Source organism: Onychomys torridus, chromosome 11, assembly GCF_903995425.1.
Source record: "Onychomys torridus chromosome 11, mOncTor1.1, whole genome shotgun sequence".
Lineage (NCBI taxonomy): Eukaryota > Metazoa > Chordata > Mammalia > Rodentia > Cricetidae > Onychomys > Onychomys torridus.
The window spans coordinates 67973025-67987943 of record NC_050453.1 but is presented as its reverse complement, the minus strand read 5'-3'; the positions used below and the strand labels follow the sequence as shown (position 1 = coordinate 67987943).

General features: G+C 46.6%; 1 protein-coding gene across 1 annotated transcript; it reads left to right on the top strand.

Moving 5' to 3' along the window:
- The first annotated feature begins 259 nt into the window (after nucleotides 1-259).
- On the top strand, nucleotides 260-13505 carry Ddx18 (DEAD-box helicase 18). Its single transcript, XM_036202770.1, has 13 exons — nucleotides 260-448; nucleotides 1839-2135; nucleotides 3478-3588; nucleotides 5147-5282; nucleotides 5599-5699; nucleotides 5792-6106; nucleotides 7165-7304; nucleotides 8069-8230; nucleotides 8878-9030; nucleotides 10145-10258; nucleotides 11758-11814; nucleotides 12057-12234; nucleotides 13205-13505. The coding sequence occupies exons 1-13, from the start codon at nucleotides 364-366 to the stop codon at nucleotides 13345-13347; spliced, it is 1992 nt and encodes a 663-aa protein (XP_036058663.1). The 5' UTR covers nucleotides 260-363; the 3' UTR covers nucleotides 13348-13505.
- Nucleotides 13506-14919: the final 1414 nt, after the last annotated feature.

Sequence of the window (14919 nt, the reverse complement as noted above, 5' to 3'; positions counted from 1 at the left end):
AAAACAAAACACGTGTTCTCACTGGATATTGGCACCGCTCTAGCAGTGAAGGGCACAGAGTCTGAGCCACGAGGAATTCTTCCAATCGGCCCTTTTTGTTCAGTTCTGGAAAACTCAAGCTGCCTCTGTCCTATCGCGCGCCACCGGAGGCGAGCACGTCCGCAATGCGTCCTCCACTCCCCCAGGGGGCGCAGCGCGGAACTCGGTCTCCAAAGGGCCCGCTACCGCGCGCCGGGAACCCGTTTCCGCCCAAGAAGCATTTCCGCCCCGCGGGTCGGCTGGGTCCCGCGACACACACTTCCGAGTTCCAACTGCGCACGTGCACCCGCCGCTCGGCGCAGCTTGCTAGTGCGGCCGGGCAACATGTCGCACTTACAGATGAAACTCCTGCGCAAGAAGATCGAGAAGCGGAACGTCAAACTGCGGCAGCGAAACCTGAAGCTGCAAGGTGAGCTGTGCTGAACCCCGCGGTGGCGAACGACATCTGGAACCCCGAAACGCCGCCGGGCGCCTGGGACCCACGGCACGAGCAGGCCGCCTGGGTCTCAGCCCCCCGTGGTTTGGGTGCCAGACTTTGCCAGCGTGGGTTTCTTGGTTCAGGGTCGGGCCAGGAGGCCTTGGGTTTGCTTCCCAGGCTTCCGTTGGCTGGCATACAGCAAAACTTCATCTTAGAGTCCCCCATCAACTTTGGGCCCCACGTAGAACTTTAGATCTAGGTACTATACATTTCCATTCCTTTTATTATTTAATTTCTGGATCTCCTCTCCCGCCCGAGCTTAGGATTTTTTTTTTTTTTGTTTCTCGGCTCTTTCCCATCAATTCCTCTACGGATTCCCAACTGCTGTCTTCTACCGTCTGCCCTAGCGGGTTCTCTTCATTCCTGCCGCGATCCTCATCACATGTTAAGCACAGAACCCTCCCCGTGTTCTTGTCGTGCCCAACTTAGTTTGTAAATCCCTTAACGTCGTGTTTTTTTTCCACAACGACGTAAATGAAAAGTTGACACAAATGTCACCTTTCCTCTTGCAGTTTCTGTAGCTTGTTAAGGTTACCTGTAAGATGTAAATCAGTGGTCCCCAACCTTCCTACTGCCGAGACCCATAAAATTATTTTGTTGCTACTTCACAACTAATTTTGCTCCTGTTACGGATCGTAATGCAAATATCTGATAAGCGACCCTGTGGAGTGCTGGTGTATATTATCACCTCCCACATAATAATGCAACAGGTAGTCATTGAAAGAAAGCCTGGGTGGAGGCGGGCAGTGGCTTTAAGGCAAGTTTCTTCACTTAGTTCCTGTAGAATAACTATAACACTAGTTAGTAGCTACCTGACGTGGTTAATGTAAACTCCTTTTTTCTATGAACAGGGAAACTTTGTAAAGATAGTTTGGAGCTTTAATAGGGCAAATAAGTGGTTTTCATTAACTGAATTTTCAGTTCACCAAAGTCTAGGAAAGTTGGATTTGAATGATGTGAAATTATATAAGCAATTGTTGTGGGAGTATGAAATAAATGTCATTCAGTTATGTTTATCAAATACACTCCTTGCTGCTTTCTAACACTATTGATTTAATTATGTGACATTGTTGGCATTTTCCTGTATAACCTTAAACAGATAAGGTTTTTGTTTACTTTTCTGATACTTTTTTCTTAAAAAACAAAACAAAACTGCCTTTTCTGTAATAGAGCATGAACAGGTGGTTTCCATAGTGAACATAGAAGGAAAACTAAATGGTTGGAGTTCCAGAAACCATGGAGTTTCTCTCTCAGAAGTCAGTGTTTATAGGTAAGCTTCCTCTTCCGTGTTACAGTGTAATAAGTTCTGTGTTTTTAACAGAAGCATCAGACCTGAGCCTGTCACAGCCTCAAAACGGAGATGTGCCTAAAGAAGAAGTCAGAGTCGGAAAAGTTAAGAAAGCCGTGAAACATTCTGTGAATGTGGGCTCAGCAGAAACACCAAGTGGAGGTGTGCCTGAAGAGACGGTGGAAAACTCGAAGGTTAAAAGATCACCCCAAAAGCCTACCACTTTAACCAACGGGGGAACAGCAGCAACACCTCCTCCTGATTCAGAACCAAAAAAGAAGAAAAAGAAGAAGAAGAAGAAGAGGAAAATGGCAAATGATGGTGGGCCTGGTAGGTGTGTTTTCTTTGACGATTGATCACTCAGGTAGCTTTTCAGCTGCTGACACGCCTCCCTTGTTGTGTGTGTACAGCATCCCCTGTGTGCGCCAGCACATGAGAGATTAGCCTGGCAGCTGGAAGACACATTTTATTGGTGGAGAAGGGACGTGAGTTTTAATTTTTCCCCAGATTTGTGTCATGTGTTAAATTTACTAACCTTGGGAAAAGCTCACATTTGGTAATAATTTCTTTAGATTTATAATACTCTACTAAGGGTAGGGGGCAGTTAACTGAGCTTTTTAAATAAACTGAATATGCCATGTCCTAGTGCTTGCATTTTTGCATATTTCAGAGTTTCAGAACTTTAATTAGCACTGTATGGATCTGGCCTGGTGATGGGAAGTATCTTCCTGGGCTTTTTTGTGTGAAGATTCTTGTTATTTTACAAAGTACCTCTTAACTTACTTGTCTTTTGCCCGTGTATTGTCTATAACCCCTTCCCTTGTAAGGAGACTTCTTTGCAGAGCATATAAAATAACATGTAGGAAAGTTGGGAATAAATAAAAAACTTATTTCCCAGTGAGCAGAAAGTACAGGGCAGTGTTTGAAGGAAGGGGATATTAAATTCTAGTGAAGGAAGGAATGAGCCACTTGTTGAGATGGGACAAATTGAGGTAGGTGAGCCCGCAACCTCTCCCAGCTCAGTGAACCCAGTGTGCAGTGTTAAGAGTCACGGGTAGAATCTACTAGAAAGGTAGACTGGGACCATCCTGTGAAAGTCGAATACAGAAGTGAGAAGCTGGAGGCTTTGCCTCTCCTCCTCCACTAAAACGACTTCCCAACAATCCAGTTTCAGTCACCCAGCTAAGGAATCCTTGCGCTTGCTTCAGGCTTAATTGAGTTGCTTTCCTCGTGAATAGGAGCTGTCCTGATATTAGTTAGTGGAGCTTAAATACTTTTCTTTTTTGGGGGGCGGGGGGTGAGACAGGGTTTCTCTATGTAGTTTTGGTGCCTTTCCTGGAACTCACTTTTGTAGACCAGGCTGGCCTGGAACTCATAGAGATCCGCCTGCCTCTGCCTCCTAAGTGCTGGGGTTAAAGGTGTGCGATACCTGGCTTAAATTCTTTTTAAGGATAGTGTAATACTTTGAAACTTCAAAGCATTTGTTTTGTTTGCAAATCATTTGTACCCAAAATTTTAAATATTGAACAAGTCTCTTCCTGAAAAAGGTTTCTAGCAAATAAATGTGGAATAATGTTAAACTCTGAAAAATACTTCTCTACATTACAGATCTGTGGTTTTCAATAATAAAGGGGGTTTTGTTTGTTTACTTTTTGTTTATTTTTAAACCAAGACATCAAAAAAGCAAAAACTGAAGAAAGCATTGGGGCTCACGAGGACGCAGAAGATGGAGTGGAGAAGCCGGGTGACAGGGAGGTGCCCAGCCTGCCCCTGGGACTGACAGGTGATGACGGCCGTGGACTCTTCCTTACAAGTGTCGCTTTTCTCTCTTGCATGGTTGAAGGTTCCATTGTGACTTTTCATTACCGGGAAAAATAGTTGTGAGCAAGAACAACTTATATCTTTGTGCTGTTTCCCTTCATCTTCTACTTTGTGGTACCTAGGCGCTTTTCCATCCTTCCTTTTCTTTCTCTGCTTTCCTAATATTTTTATCTTTTCATGTTCTCACAGCTCCTGGGATCCTTAATGTTCAAGAATTTAGATTGGAATTTAGTATTCCAATCAGAACTATCTAGTTGTTTGAGCTGTTTGACTTAGGAGACTTTGTTTGCTTGCTTGCTTGTTTCCTTGTTAAAATACTCTGTGAACCCTGCGAGCCCAAGTTCATTAAGTTTTTTTAGGTTTTCTTACGGTGTCCTTGAACCCACTGACTCCTACAGTCCTCCCCTACCCTCTTTCACAGGATTCCAGCTGACGTTTGGCTGTGGCCTCGGCATCTGTTTCCTCAGTTGCTGGGTGAAGCCTCTCTGTTGACAGTTGGGCTAGGCGCCAATCTATGAGTACAGCAGACATCATTAGAAATCATTTCATTGACTTGTTTCTTCCCAGTTATGTTTAGTTCTGTCCTAAGTCTCGGGGCCGTCCAGCCTCTGGGTTCTGGCCCTCCTGGCAATGTCAGGGGTGAGATCCCTCTCATGATATGGGTCTCAAGCTGAACCAGTCATTGGTTGCCCACTCCCACAGTTTCTGCACCACCATTACCTCAACACGTCTTGTAGGCAGGACAAATTGTAGGTCAATGGTTCAGGCTCTGGATCCCCCATTGCTAGGAGTCTTTTGCTCAGAATTCTTATTTGGCCTCCAGTTTGAGGGGGAAAATCTTAACAAAGCCTATTTTTAAAAACTATTATATACTTATTTATCAAATGCCCCACTGAAAATGCAAGTCAAGGTTTGGTTATGGGTGTGTTTTCCCACAACCGGAAGGAAGAAAGCCTGGAGGTGACCATCAGTCACAAATAAGGACCACCATTACTGCCAAGCCGAGAAGCTGCAGCTGAGGTCAGGGCATGGCTGAGTATCTGGGTCATGGGAGCATTCTGGTGCTCTGACTACTAAATAAAGAGCCACAGGATGCTGTCACTTTCTTGGGAATCTTATTGGAGTCAGGTTGTCTACTTCTTTGTTTTGTATGTCTATGGTACTTTGCCAGCATGTATGTGTGTGCACCATGTATGCCTGGTGCCCGTGAGGGTAAAAAGTCATTTTACCCCTGAGACTGGAATGATGGATGGTTAAGAGCCACTGTGGGAGCTGAACCACACCCAGGTCCTCTGCAGCAGCAGCAGCAGCAAGTGCTTGTACCCACGGAGCCTTCTGTCCAGCCCTAGTGTTTACACTGTCATTTCTCTGTGTTTTCTCGTTATTGCCTGTCGGCAGTGACTGAGCATTAGTCCCTTCCTGCTCTGAGACACGCTTCAGAGCTGGCATGGGTTTAGGCGGCTGTGGCAGCCTCCACTCGGAGCAGAGCAGCTTGCTGACGTGACCAATCCTCCACTCAGGTGCTTTTGAAGACACTTCATTTGCTTCCTTGGCAAACCTCGTCAATGAAAACACCCTGAAGGCTATCGAAGAAATGGGCTTCAAGCGCATGACTGAGATCCAACACAAAAGTATCAGGCCACTTCTGGAAGGCAGGTATGGTAGACACCGATACTGGGACTTTCCTGTCTGCTCTCAAGACTGTGGAGTTGTAAAAGAAATACGTGTGTGTTCCCACTGATTTTGTTCTCTATAGATTCATGCCTGGCTGTGTTAAAGGCTTTGGTAATTTACTAGTGTTTGAAGAAAACTATAGCAGTCTTTCTTTGTGGTTAGGTGCATACCGAGGTGGCTAGGCAGGGACCATGTTTTGGGATTCTCACTTGGTGCCTAGAACTTGCTCGTAGCTGTGGGGGTGTTGAGTATGCATCTGCATGCTTCAATGAATGTCCTTCTCTTCTGCAATGCTAAGGGACCTTCTGGCAGCTGCGAAAACAGGCAGCGGCAAAACCCTTGCGTTCCTCATCCCTGTCATCGAGCTCATTGTCAAGTTGAAGTTCATGCCCAGGAATGGTAAGTGTCTGTGTCTTCCTGCCGTCATTTAATAGGAGGTGAGCCGCGTAAGGACTTGTGGAGATGGCCTTCTGTCGCCTTTTGCCTTTTAGGAACAGGAGTCCTGATTCTCTCTCCTACCAGAGAACTGGCCATGCAGACCTTCGGTGTTCTGAAGGAACTGATGACGCACCATGTCCACACATACGGGCTAATCATGGGTGGCAGTAACAGGTCTGCTGAAGCGCAGAAGCTCGTCAATGGCATCAACATCATCGTGGCCACCCCAGGCCGGCTCCTAGACCACATGCAGAATACTCCAGGGTTTATGTACAAGAATCTCCAGTGTCTGGTTATTGATGAGGCTGATCGTATCTTGGATGTTGGGTTTGAAGAAGAATTAAAGCAAATTATTAAACTTTTGCCTGGTAAGTAGGCGGCATCTGCATGGGGCTCACAGAGTGGTTAGAGGTCCGTGGTTGGAGGTCTTGTAGGACAAGTACTGTTTTAATACTGGAATTTTACTGTGGCTCTAAGATTCCTGTAGGAGTTGAGCTGTTGGGCTGAGTCCCTCCTCTGCTGTGGTCCCTGTTCCTGTCTCCTTGGAGGCAGTCTTTCTTTCTGTGTTCTGTTCATGGCAGAAGTCTTTCTACGTGATGAATTACTTCTGTTTATAAGAAAGCCATGATCCTGTACCTTCTTGTTATACAATGCTGCACTGACATACATAATTGACAGAAGAAACCTGATGTAATTAGCCCATTGTGGAAGTAGGAATCTAACCCCTCTGGCTTCTGAGGGTACTTTATTTAGTACACAGACACACAAACACATAGTAAGTAGATCATTCAAATTAAAATCTGTAGTGTTTGATACTCTAATGTGTGTAGCCCTCAAAAATCAAAACTGCAAGCAAGATGATGGGCATGTCCTCCACCTCAGTAGTTCATACAAGTAGCTTCTGTTTCAACTGTTAACCAGCTTTCTCTGTCCTTGTACATGAGCCTATGTTTTCTGAAACGTGTAGGTGTAGTGGAGCAGGCAGTGTGTACTCCTTTTACCATGCAGCTTACTTTAGGTTCTCATGGGTGCTGCATTGTGAGTATAGTACGTTTATTCATTCAGCGGTTAACAGATCTGTCTGCTGTTTACAGCTGCTGACCTTTCCTATACATCTTCACTCCAAGTTGTCGTGGGGTTCTTTGGCTCCTTTTCTCATGAATATATTCAAGAAAGCATTGATGGTGGCTAGGGAAACCTTAACTACCCATCTCTTGGGTTTCGTTTGCTTAGCATGGATTTGTCCACTTCACCTAAGTTACCATGTTTATAGACCTAAAATTCACAATATAACCTTTTTACTCTTGATGCCTGGAGAATCCACACCAATAGCTTATCCCCTCTTCCTGGAATTTCTGCTTGAAGTCTAATCATGAAGTGATTATGAGATTCTTTGGAAGGTTTGGTTGTTATTGTGTCTTTTCAGTACGCAGGCAAACCATGCTCTTTTCTGCCACACAAACTCGAAAAGTTGAAGACTTGGCAAGAATTTCTCTGAAAAAAGAGCCGTTGTATGTGGGTGTTGATGACGATAAAGAGGTTGCCACAGTGGATGGGCTTGAGCAGGTACTGTTTATAATAAGTATCTTATACGTATTAAAAAGTAAATAAGGAAAGACGTAGGGTCTTACTTGGTGTTTCCTTGTGCTTGTTCAGAATGATCCACAGAGCAAATGGATTGACGGACGTGAGTCAGAGCAACAGACAAGTGAACTCAGTGGTCTAGCCAGTGTCTGCTTTTTATGTGGGAAGCATTATCAGTCGCTGCTGATTTGAAATGCAGCTAGAACTTGTTTTTAGTAATCTCCATAACATAAAGTGCCAGGGAAGTTGGGTGATAGAGAGGACACTGGCTTGGGGGAGCAGGCACATTGCCGTGCAAGGTAGAGACGAGGTGCCGGGTCTGAGTTCAAGAAAAAGAAGTTTCATCTTGAAAAGGTGTGTGTGTTTGAGAGAGTGTATGCATGCATGTGATGTCAGGTATCTTCCTGATGACTCACCATTTGAATACTGAGAGTCTAATTTGAACCCAGGGCTTACAGACTTAGCTAATCTAGCTAGCCAATTTGCCCCACTAATCCCATCTCCTGAGCACTGGGATTACATGGTAGCTGCCACTTAACCAGCATTCACCCTTTACCCGCTGAGCTGTCTTCATAGCCCCAAGGTAAAGTTTTGATGACTAAAAGGTTCCATGTAATTGGAGTTGATATGGTCCTTAAATGTGGCAGAAAGGCACTGCTGTATATCACTGGGTTCAGACACATTTTTTTGCTTAATGGAGATAAAAAATGCCTTTGTGAGTAATCTCTTCACTTGCACCATTTCAGGGATATGTTGTGTGTCCCTCTGAGAAGAGGTTCCTTCTGCTCTTTACATTCCTTAAGAAGAACCGGAAGAAGAAAGTGATGGTCTTCTTTTCATCATGTATGTCTGTGAAGTACCACTATGAGCTACTGAACTACATTGACCTGCCTGTCTTGGCCATCCATGTAAGTGGTGGCTATGAGCTTGTTGGGAAGGGGTAAGCCTGTGAGTGAAGTTCTGTGCATTTGGGGATTGGAGGGTATTGCAATCTGAACATCAATCTGAATGGTTCATCTCCCAGCTGATGATCAGTGTGTTCAGGGAGGGGACAAGGATCTGAGAGCAGCTGTGGTTACTTGAGGATTGGACAGTGGGAGGAGCTCAGGCTCCACCCCTCCCTGAGGATCTACAGGAAGCTAATGATTGTTAGGCATTGCCTCAGTGGTAGCACGGGTTGGTGCCATGTGCCCGCAAGCACCCCTCACCCATGCTTCTGTAAGCTCATCAGATCACACACAGACATGAAGGGAGAAGGGCATGAGTTGGGAAGAGGAAAGAATCTGCAGGAAAGGGTGATGGGGTCAGTGTGAGTGGAATATATGATATGTTACACGAAACTGTCATAACTAGTGTTATATAATCTTAAAGTACTAAGAAAGGAGTGAGAGACACCGTCTTCTCAAAGGGCTTGGGGTCTATTTGGGGTTGTAGGGCCTGGGCCAGAGTAAGCGTGAGCTAAAGTGTGGTAGCAGCTCCACAGTTGACTGGTTCTACATTCTCCTCTCAGAAACAACTTGAATGGGTTTTGTGCTCTTGTTGTTTTTGAATCTAGGGAAAGCAAAAGCAGAATAAGCGAACAACCACATTCTTCCAATTCTGCAACGCAGATTCAGGGATACTGCTGTGCACAGATGTGGCCGCCAGAGGGCTGGATATCCCCGAAGTGGACTGGATTGTTCAGTATGACCCTCCCGATGACCCCAAGGTAACAGCTGTCTTCAGAATGGATCTATGTGAAGGAGTGCACTTGCTATCTAGAGAAGCATGTCCTTTCACATCAATGACGCTTACCTGTACGGAACAGCCACTCGGTCCCCTGGAGGGTATTACTGGTGCTGATAAGTGTTAGGGACCTTGTGGAACCAAAAGGGGGTGTGAAAAGAGGTTTGACGGGTGTCTATGATTTCCAGTTAGGAATGTGAGATCCTTGGACTGTTGTGTCCAACTGGTGTCAGAAGGAAATAGCATTTGTGTAAGGAAGTAGATAAAAGTCAGTGATGTTTGTAGTAGATAAGTACTTCTGTAAAGGCCAGGCCTTGTAAAGCACATCCATAACCCCAGCAGTGGCAGGAGAAAGGAGGAAGATGGAGACCAATGGGATCTGGGGGCCTGTGCAGCTGCCTAACTGAAACAGCAAGCTCCAGGTTCAGTGAGAGGTCCCACCTCGAAAAACAAGGTGGAGGGTGATAGAGTTAGACACGTGGCCTGCACCTCTGACTTCCACACGTGCATACGTACACCATACACAAAAGGAGTCCTTTCTTTTGTTTTTTGTTTTTCAAGACAGGGTTTCTCTGTGTAGCTTTGCGTCTTTCCTAGAACTCGCTTTGTAGACCAGGCTGGCCTTGAACTCACAGAGATCCACCTGCCTCTGCCTCCCGAGTGCTGGGATTAAAGGCATGCGCCACCACTGCCTGGCTAAAAGGAGTCCTTTTAATCAGCAATGAGTTACAGTGAATTGTCAGCTAACATTGAAACATAATTTTCATAGGAGGTTTCTTTGAAGATGAACTTATACCTAATAGTTATCTTACTGGATCAGTGTTGATGTGACTGGCTTTGAGGCTTCTCTTACATGTTGGCATGCTGATGTGTGCAGCTTCTCTTGCCTTGGTGTTTGACCCTGTTAAGGTGTCTGCAGAGGGAATGCTGGCCCGATGTCAGCAGGGGTGGTGAAGGTGAAGGTGGCCCTGCCCTGTGATTGGTACACCATCTTGTGCAGGTGTGCTGGCACGCTCCCTTCAATCACAGGACACAGTTAATATGCTGGTTGTAGACTCACGAAGAGGTCATAACCCAGCTTTCTTGTCTTGCCACAGGAATACATTCATCGTGTGGGTAGAACGGCCAGGGGCCTGAATGGGAGAGGGCACGCCCTGCTCATCCTACGCCCTGAAGAGCTGGGTTTCCTTCGTTACCTGAAGCAATCCAAGGTAATCAGGGCCTTTGTTTGGAGAGTCTAGGTCGGGAGGAAAGTCTTCTTGCTGTGAGGATTCTTCTCAGGTACTGTCTGTATGTAGAGTAGGGGTTAGCTGAAATTGGGATGGTGCTGTCAGAACAGGTGCTGCGGTCACTAAGATGATATGTGCTCCTGGCCCGGGAGGCATGGACAGGAATGGACCTGTGGCTCAGTCCCCAGCTGTTTCCTGTTGGAGCTCTGCAGACCTGGTCAACCCCACCCACTCCCCAGCATCCCTGCAGTCTGCTGTGCAGACCTCAGAGTAGAGCGGCAGATCTGCTCTCCTGTGCCAGCCACTGCCTCCTCTTCCTCCTCCCTCTTGCCCACACGTTCTGGTCCCCATGCTCCCAAGTCTCCCTCTGAAGCTCTGCTTCCTCCCTCAACTCAGCCTCCTGCCACTCCCTTCAGAGCTGACCACCGCCCCTGGCTCTGCCTCCTCCTCAGTCTGCCTCTTTAGGAAAGTGGTTTGTGTATTTTCTGGTCACGGTCTCCTTCATCCCCAACCTGCCTGGCTTTGCCCTTAGGCCAGCTTGCCAGAACAGAAATGCATCCAGACTGCATTTGGCCTGCTTATTGATAGGCCTAGTGGGTACATGACGGGCCTGCCCTGAAACTGGCACCGTGACACCCTCCTGGCACAGTCTTACCACGTGGATTTTCCCCTTCCTACAATATGGCACAGTTCCCTGAAGTTGCCCTGAGGTCTCTGCACCCTCGCCAGCTGCTCTTCCTGTATCTCCACAGGATGCTGGTTTCAGTGCATTATCTGACCTCTAACCTGTGCTCCCAGGTTGCTCCATCACTTACTTGCGTGCTCTATAGGACTATAAGCATGCTCTCTGAGGGGAGGGCAGGAGCCAGCCCTTACAGACCTGTTTTCTTCCCCAATCTATAGCATAAACACAGGTTCTCAGCTTTCCCAGTTAAGTAAGAGGTAATAAGTGATGAGTCCTTGGGAGCTGGAGTCATCCAAGCATGGGCTTGGTGTCCCATGCTCCAGACACAAGGCAGAGTGGTATTGAGGCCCCTCTCCTGGTATAGAGAAAAAGAGGTAGTCATCTGACATGGATTACACACCTGCAATCAAGACACAGAGGCAGGGGGATCTCAGCAGCTTCAAGACTGGCCAGGACTACATAGTGAAACCCTGTTAGGAAAAGGGGAAAAGTAGGTAGTCATTTATCACCCTGAAGGTCAGGGTCCAGAAGCTCCTAGGGAAGAGCCTTCTGCTCATCTTCCCTCAGCTTTTGAGGAGGGAAGAAATGCAGGCTTCCACACGGGATTCGTGCAGTCTCAGCAGGGCAGAGATGGAACGCCCTAATGACAGGAGGCAGCAAGCAGCAAATCGCAGTCCGGCCCGGGGGTTCCACAAGCCCAGGCTGTCCCTGCTGTTGCTACTTATGGGACACTTCGCCTTTCATGCAGCTAAAACTGAGTGCCTCTCTTACTGATATGTGAACTTTGTTTCTCTAGGTTCCATTGAATCAGTTTGACTTCTCCTGGTCTAAAGTTTCTGATATTCAGTCTCAGGTATGCTGCTGTTTGTCTTCATTGTCTTCTGGGGAAGAGATCGCCTGTGTCTCAGTACTGCCTTACAGAGTTTTGTAGTCACTCTCCCAAGCTCCCTCCCACTTGGGAGTGATGCTGGCTTGCACTGTGGGGTCCTAAGGTTTCCCGAGAGTTCAAAGCCAAATCAAGTGTGCTAGGATGGGTATTTTTGTAGGATAACTGTTCTAATCATTGAGGTCTGCCTTTTTTTCCTTCTGTTCCAGCTGGAAAAGCTGATTGAGAAGAACTACTTTCTCCATAAGTCTGCACAAGAAGCATACAAGTCCTACATCCGAGCGTACGACTCGCATTCTCTCAAGCAGATCTTTAATGTGAACAACTTAAATTTGCCTCAGGTCGCTCTGTCTTTTGGTTTTAAGGTCCCTCCTTTCGTGGATCTGAGTATCCTTTTCTTTGTTATTACATTGTGCTGTGATTAAGGGCCTTATCAAGGCTATTGGGGCTTAGCGGTGAGTTGGTACAACTGCCAGCCAAAGGCTCTGAGTTTATCCTGCCCGTGTTTATCTGTCTGCAGTAGCAGGACATGGGACTAGGAAGAGGGTCTGCAAGGACTTGTCACTGAGGTGGGAATTACCAGAATAAGGCAGCTCAGGGTTTAAGTCTCTAAAGGACTAAGGATGGCATGGTGGATAGAAGCAAGATTGGCAACCCAAGTTTGAGTCCCTAGACCCACAGTGGACAGAGAGAACCAAACATCTCACAGTTAAAACACACTACATCCATACACACAGAATAATATGAGAGCGGGGGGGGGGGGTGACTGTCAGTGGAAGGCAGGTAGTTGTGTCTTCTGAGTAGAAGCAGAGAGATGGGAAGTAGCAGCTGAAGAGAGTGGATAAGCACTTTCAGAATGCCCAGCCTCATAGCCGTCGGAGGGCTATTTAGCTACAAGGAAATGGTAAGGCTGGCACAGAAAATAAACCTAAGCCTTGCTCCAGGTAAAGAGAAAAGGAACTTCCCAGTTGGTCTGTTTCTCTCTCTCTCTCTCTCTCTCTCTCTCTCTCTCTCTCTCTCTCTCTCTCTCTCTCTCTCTGTGTGTGTGTGTGTGTGTGTGTGTGTGTGTGTGACTGACTGTATTTTCAGAAGAACCAGATAAGAAGACTACTTTGAATGCTGCTGTAGTAACTGAGGGAATTCCAGGACAGATTGGATAAAGTCATTCCTGTTCGTTTTGTGTGCAGCTTTTTGTCCCTCCTGGTCTCCTGTAGGTCCCTTGTTTAGCCTCAGGCCCCACGTCTCGTCTCGGTTTGTCAAGCAGAGACTGGCCCAGGGGTGGTGCTGGGCAGGCTGGGGTTTCCTCTAATGTAGCCTGTCCTTGTTGTTGCTTGGTTTCCTTAACACTCACCTGTAGACGTGAGCAGCCATGATGGCAAGCTTAAAAAGAGAGGAGGAGGTGGTGGATTCGGCTACCAGAAAACAAAGAAAGTAGAGAAGTCCAAGATCTTTAAACACATCAGCAAGAAGACTGCAGACCGCAGGCAGTTCTCTCACTGAAGGGAACGGCTTTCCACCCGGACTGACCTTACCCTAATTTCCCTTTTCTCTTTAAAAAGGAACTTTTCCAGTCACCTTTAGGATCTTTCTGTCTTTACTATGATGATGATATTTTATTTTTAAATACTCCCATAAACAAACCATGTCATTGTGCAGTGCCTTTTGTACCTTTTCCTTTTGGTATAAGGAGGGTCATGGTGATATAACGAAAATAGGCCTGTTTTTTTATTTCCTGGACCTCAGCAATAACCTGGAGCCCCTGACCATGCTGCAGATATAGAAGGGCAAAGACTTGGAAGGAAATTAATGAACACCTTTAGTGGTGTCTGTCACTGGGGCTGAGAAGATGACTCAGTGGATAAAGTGTCCACCGCACAGATACTAGGACCTGAATGCAGCACCCACAAAAGTGCCGGGCACAGCAGCACATGGAACTCCAGTGCTGTGGAGCCACAGACAGGCGGGTCCTGGAGCTTCCTGGCCAGCTGGTCTAGCCAAATGCAATTCCATGTTCAGTGAGAGACCCTGTCTCAACACTAAGGTGAGAAGCAACTGAGGAAGATATGCCAAGGAAACTTCTGACCTCTGCACCTTACACACACATGAACTGGGCATAAAAATGATGCCCTTTTGTATGTTCCCAACTTTTTTTTTTTTTCCTGGAGCTGAGGATCGATCCCAGGTCCTTGCGCTTGCTAAGCAAGCACTCTACCACTGAGCTAAATCCCCAGCCCCTACATTGTTTTGTTGTTGTTGTTCCTGACTTTTAAATGGTGGGTTTTTGTTGGTTGGATGGGTTTTGTTTTTTAATGTTTTTTTCAGAACACATAATTGGTCTGGGGAGATGAATAACATCAAATCCCCAGAAACTACATAAAATATAGGCATTGTAGGGCCTATGCAATTCCAACATCCCTACAGCAAGATGGAAGAAGAGACGGGTGAATCCTTAGACAACTTCTTGTTCTGCAGCTGGAGGGAGAGGTTTGCACGAGCAAGCAAATTAACAAGCTAAGTTACCTGGGGCATCTTTACCTCAGATTCCTGGAATAGGGTAATTTTCCATGGGATTCTCCATCTAGATCAAATTCTAGTTAAGCATGAAATGGCCTCAGCAAAAATACAAGATGGAGGAACCTCTGCACTGCCTTGCCCTGTCACAACTAGAATACTGTTTAAGAAGATGGAAGGCAAGACTGCCAGCCACGGTTATCCTCTTGCCTACACACGGGTGCGATGACAGGCACACGCCTATACACACATCTGTAGGAGTAAGAAATGTTTGAAGTGTCCTGACAGGGAGGAGAGAGAGGTTAGACATTGTCGCCTCACAGCGAGAGAGGTGAGAGACCATCGAGTAACTTAGCAAAGTCTTCTGGAACAGTTTTACTGTGAGAGCAGGCTGCTCGTGAATTCACAGAGCCTCCTGTCTACCTCCTAAGAATGCTAGGATTAAAAGCATGCACCAGGCAGTGGTAGCGCACGCCTTTAATCCCAGCACTCAGGAGGCAGAGCCAGGCGGATCTCTGAGTTCAAGGCCAGCCTGGTGGCATATTGATGAGCTCTGGATTG

Bases quoted from the DNA above. Each gene is read 5' to 3' on its own strand.
- Ddx18 (XM_036202770.1), top strand. From the start codon at position 364: ATGTCGCACTTACAGATGAAACTCCTGCGCAAGAAGATCGAGAAGCGG. The intron at 6,107-7,164 runs GTAAGTAGGCGG...GTGTCTTTTCAG, and splicing joins AATTATTAAACTTTTGCCTG to TACGCAGGCAAACCATGCTC. The intron at 9,031-10,144 runs GTAACAGCTGTC...GTCTTGCCACAG, and splicing joins ACCCTCCCGATGACCCCAAG to GAATACATTCATCGTGTGGG.